Genomic DNA, 5056 nt, shown 5'->3' on the forward strand with positions numbered 1-5056 from the left:
TGGCCGCCAAACCACCTCCTAATTAGCCCCTCTCCCTCTCGGTTCTCCCTGCCCTCTGTTGTAGAACGAGTGTCGTCGATGGAGTCCCAGAGCGATTCCGCTTCCGCCCAAAATGAGCGGAGCCAGCAGCAGCATCTTCCAAACTTCCTCCAGTCTGTAAACGTCAAGTATGTGAAGCTCGGGTACCATTACCTGGTCTCTAATGGCCTGTTCCTTCTCCTCGTCCCCCTCATCGCCGCCGCCTCCATGCATCTCTCGAGTCTCACTTCGGAGGATTTCCTTCTGCTCTGGGACAAGCTTCGGTTCAACTTGGTGGCCGTCGTCCTTTCCTCCACCCTCATCGTCTCCCTGTCCACCATCTACTTCATGAAACGGCCTCGGCCGGTCTACCTCCTCGACTTCGCGTGCTACAAGCCCGACAGCGCCTGCAAGTGCCCTCGCGAGCGTTTCATGGAGCAGTCGACACGGGCGGCGTCCTTCACCGAGGAGAACCTCGCGTTCCAGAAGAAGATCCTGGAGCGGTCGGGGCTGGGGCAGTCGACGTACTTCCCCGAGGCACTGCTCTCGTCGCCGCCGAACCCGTGCATGGCGGAGGCGAGGAAGGAGGCAGAGACGGTGATGTTCGGGGCCATCGACGATCTCTTGCAGAAGACCGGGGTTAAGCCCAAGGACATCGGGATCCTGATCGTGAATTGCAGCCTCTTCAATCCCACGCCGTCCCTCTCTGCCATGGTTGTGAACCACTACAAGCTCAGAGGGAACATCATCAGCTACAACCTCGGCGGAATGGGCTGCAGCGCCGGCCTCATTTCCATAGACCTTGCGAAGCATCTGCTCCAGGTAAGTGCTGAAGCAAGTATAGGACATCGTTCCTGAGCTGTTTTTGGAACAGAAGAAGAGAAGAACATACGAGAAATGTTGTTGAACCGTGTAGATGTAGAAATCCAGAAACAAGCATCATTTGGACAGGATAAATCCTTTTAGGTCTCGACGTAACATTTCCGATCCACAACTCTTGTGTGACGCAGGTGCACCGGAACTCTTACGCCCTGGTCGTGAGCATGGAGAACATCACCCTCAACTGGTACATGGGCAACAACCGCTCCATGCTCGTCTCCAATTGCATCTTTCGTGTGGGCGGCGCCGCCATCCTCCTGACCAACCGCCGGTCGGAGCGCCGACGATCAAAGTACCAGCTCGTCCACACGGTCCGCACCCACAAAGGCGCAGACGGTCGCTCCTACGGCTGCGTCTTCCAGGAGGAGGACGGGACCGGCAAGATCGGCGTCGCCCTGTCCAAGGACCTCATGGCGGTGGCGGGCGAGGCTCTGAAGACCAACATCACCACCCTGGGGCCGCTCGTCCTCCCCATGTCCGAGCAGCTCATCTTCTTCTTCACGCTGGTCATGAGGAAAGTGTTCAAGATGAAGGTGAAGCCCTACATCCCGGACTTCAAGCTGGCGTTCGAGCACTTCTGCATCCACGCCGGGGGACGGGCGGTGCTGGACGAGCTGGAGAAGAACCTGGCGCTGAGCGAGTGGCACATGGAGCCGTCGAGGATGACGCTGTACCGGTTCGGCAACACGTCGAGCAGCTCGCTGTGGTACGAGCTGGGTTACATGGAGGCCGAAGGGAGGATGAGGAAGGGGGACCGGACGTGGCAGATCGCCTTCGGGTCGGGGTTCAAGTGCAACAGCGCCGTGTGGCGTGCGCTGCGCGCCATCAACCCCGCCAAGGAGAAGAACCCCTGGTCGGAGGAGATCCATGAATTCCCCGTCCGCGTCCCCAAGGTGGAAGCCGTCAGGGCATGACGACGTACGCCGTGTCCCGTTCGCTTCATGTACGTAGGCGTGTCCCTGTCTCATTTGATCAGCGAGGAACTCGTGTACGTGATGATTGCTAAAGACATGAATCGGTCAGCTTCATTGATTGAGGAAAGACGTAGATAAACACACTATGTATCAATCCCATATACACATCCCAATAATATCGATCCCAAATCTGTTCACTTCGTATGACCATATATTTTTTTCTCCCACCTCATCGGAATGCATTGATGGCAAAAGTATACGTGAAATAAAAGTATATTCTTCAAATGGAGTTGTGGTAGAAGTTATTTCTGGAATATTAACTATGATAGATTAGATTAGATTAGATTAGATGGAGTGTTATTAAACGTCTGTCTTTGATTCCTCTCCTCTCCATGTATAGTATAGGCCCAATCATCTGGTCCTATTTGGTGGGCCTATAGGAGTAGCTTATTCTTTTGGGCCGGCCCAAATTCATGAGAAACATCGCTCTCAAATTACCAAAACCTTTTGATAAATCAATAAAAAAAGGTTGAATAGAAGTGAGAAGAAGTATCATAAAATATGATACCTATCTATGAATGTATATCGATATGAGCTCACATTGAATTAGACTTTGAGGGTAGTAGCAAACCTATATGTAAAATATAATGATTATGCATGCGAGTAAGAAGGCATGGAATGGAATCCAACTAAAGATCAGAAATTTTTAGAGATCTAAAATAGACGAATGCCTTTGATAGCGCAAATCTTAAATTCAGAATCAGATCGAAATAGGGGATCAGGAAAAACACAATTAAGACTTTCTTCGAGGTTGCAGTTCATAAAATAAGTATTTGAGAAAAACGAAAAATCGCCCATTAATATTCATCCAATTAAATTAAAATATGTAGCGTACTAACTAACAAAGAGAGGCTCGTCTCATCCCCTACCCTACCATGATATCAGCATTCCGTTTGAGATTGATTCGAGTGGATTAGACAGCATTGAGATGACAGAAAGGTTGATAGGCTCATATCTGCTTTGAACAGTGTCTGCAACTCCATATGTTCTTAAAAACAAAAGGAAAACCATGACCTGTGACGCCTCTGCCACAGTCTCTCCAAATACCAATGAACTGATGATGAACTGTCTAATCCAAATGCGATACCACATACATCGGAGTTGGGGAAACCCCCCCCGAGACGTCCACGGTTTGGGCCCTCCCTCTCATGATCGAGCTCATGAGGGAGGAGCATGAGACGCTACGTATCCCGCAGTATCTCTTTTCTCGCGTGCTGCCGCAGCAGCAGCAGCAGCAGCATGAGGCGGAGGAGGACAAGGCGAGCTTTTCTTTCCTTCTCGCAGTCGCAAAGAGAATGAGATGAGCAAGAAAACAGATTTCAATCATGTGGCAGGTGGATTCATCCCGTCTTTGTTCTTTTCTCGGCTTCAGAAGCCAGTAGTTGCCTCATCGACGATGATGGGATGGAACAACTCGTACTCTCTCTCTCTCTCTCTCTCTCTCTCTCTCTCCCTAGGAAGAACGCGTTCCTGCGAATAGCATGTCGCAGAGCGACTGTGAGTGGGGCCCGGCGGTCAAAGACTGCTGAGCCCCATCGGCAGCTCACGCTCGCAGAGAGCGATCCAAAGGGCGGTCAGGGTCAGAGAATCCCGACGTTGACCCGTCCCTCCCAGCGTTGCATGAGACTGCGGCGAATAACGACGCCGTGGAGAGAAGGAAGCCGATCGCGAGCGGCCGTACGATCGCGTCACGCGCCATTGGGCCACCGTGGCCCACCGCCGACACGTCTGTGGACACTCCGTGGGCTTGCCTGTGACGTCATCACCTCGCTGACGCAGTCAGTCCTCCGATGTGGCATGTTGCATTATCCATCGGACTATCTCATGACTCGCCTGCGATGGATCCACCGATGGGGTTGCATCGACACCACACGGCTCGAAACGTTCACTCTAATCAGCAGGGTGATAACTTCGGAAGAAGAAGCAGGCGGTATTCACATGCATGATGACATGACAAATGGGATGTACGTTGATCCAAGAGAGCGATGGACAGGACCGAGTGTTGAGAGCAGCGATGATGAAGGTATGATGGGAACATGAAAAGCGAAGGGAAGGAGACGTTTGGGTACGAGCCATGGCAGAGAAAAAGGAAGTGGTGGCGTGCCCCGGGAGGTTACCTTTTCCGAGCAGGCTCCGGTCCAAGCCCCTCCCTCTTGTTTGGTTCCTCAGTCTCCGGTCACCGAGTCATGCGGTGCAGGACTCACATGCCATTTCAGTACCATGCAAAAGAGTTCGACAGAGGAAGTATGAGAAAGATGGAACGAATGGTTCTGTCACCGCTGGATGCTCACATCCATATTCTGCTCATCGTACTTCCCCTCCTTTCTCACGTGAATCTCTTCAGTGCTCTCTTTCGTATGAAGCTAAGTACCTAAGCTAGCGATGCTACTCTCGTTTGTCGATTATGACTGCACACTGTGGCATACACAAGTAATGCCAAATCCACTGTGCAAATATTATGTCCTTTTCTAAGGGAAACTCTATATCTCTGCATCTTGCCGTTCCTTCATGTATATAAATAAATATGAAGGACTCAGTAGGGAATGTCGTGAAAGATTCTGACACCGCTGCACCAGCCAGGTGAAGAACTGTCAAAGTCATATGGCTGGTTAACTCATGATCTCTTGGGTTAACACTTAACTCCATCAAATGGAGTTCAAGAGTCCTTCGAATATTGAGAACAAAGTCTCATATCACTAACAAGTTAATGAACGGTTCCATCCAATCATTCAATCATCACTGCACAATCATCTGAGCATCATCACTGGTCTAATGGCTAGGAGAGTGTGAGTCATCTACACCCTCAAACGGGCGAGGTCTGCGTCGTGGCCGGTGCACCAGTACCAAAGGGAAGAGAGACACGAAAAGATTCCTCAGAGCAGCAGAGCCTCTCGGGGGGTGGGGGGAACGAGAAAGGCCTCGAAGCATTCTTAAAGATTTGAGGAACTCCTTCCCCCCACCGCTTCCAGGTGAAGAGAAAAGACGGTACAGATGCTAACGAAGAATGGCCAACAACACAGGCAAACTTGTTTTCTGCTCCTTTTTATCCCTTTGTGTGTTGAAGGAGAGTGAGAGACAAAAGAAGATCATGCGCAAAACTTGTCATGTACAGAGGAAGTAGGGCAAGCATCAGAACCCGCCGTTAACAACATGGACCTTCCTTGCTCGCGTGCACCTGAGAGGGT

General features: G+C 51.0%; 1 protein-coding gene across 1 annotated transcript; it reads left to right on the plus strand.

Annotated features, from left to right (window-relative positions):
- LOC135609457 (3-ketoacyl-CoA synthase 11-like) lies at window positions 1–2015 on the plus strand. Its single transcript, XM_065102751.1, has 2 exons — window positions 1–840; window positions 1029–2015. Exons 1-2 carry the CDS (start codon window positions 79–81, stop codon window positions 1809–1811), a joined length of 1545 nt encoding a protein of 514 aa, XP_064958823.1. The 5' UTR covers window positions 1–78; the 3' UTR covers window positions 1812–2015.
- The last annotated feature ends 3041 nt before the right edge of the window (window positions 2016–5056 follow it).

Source organism: Musa acuminata, chromosome BXJ2-4 (assembly GCF_036884655.1).
Source record: "Musa acuminata AAA Group cultivar baxijiao chromosome BXJ2-4, Cavendish_Baxijiao_AAA, whole genome shotgun sequence".
In the NCBI taxonomy this organism is placed as follows: domain Eukaryota; kingdom Viridiplantae; phylum Streptophyta; class Magnoliopsida; order Zingiberales; family Musaceae; genus Musa; species Musa acuminata.

What these genes read in the sequence shown, in the direction of transcription:
- LOC135609457 (XM_065102751.1), top strand. Translation starts at nt 79, where the DNA reads ATGGAGTCCCAGAGCGATTCCGCTTCCGCCCAAAATGAGCGGAGCCAG. An exon ending in TTGCGAAGCATCTGCTCCAG is followed by an intron (nt 841 to 1,028) that starts GTAAGTGCTGAA and finishes TGTGTGACGCAG; the next exon opens with GTGCACCGGAACTCTTACGC.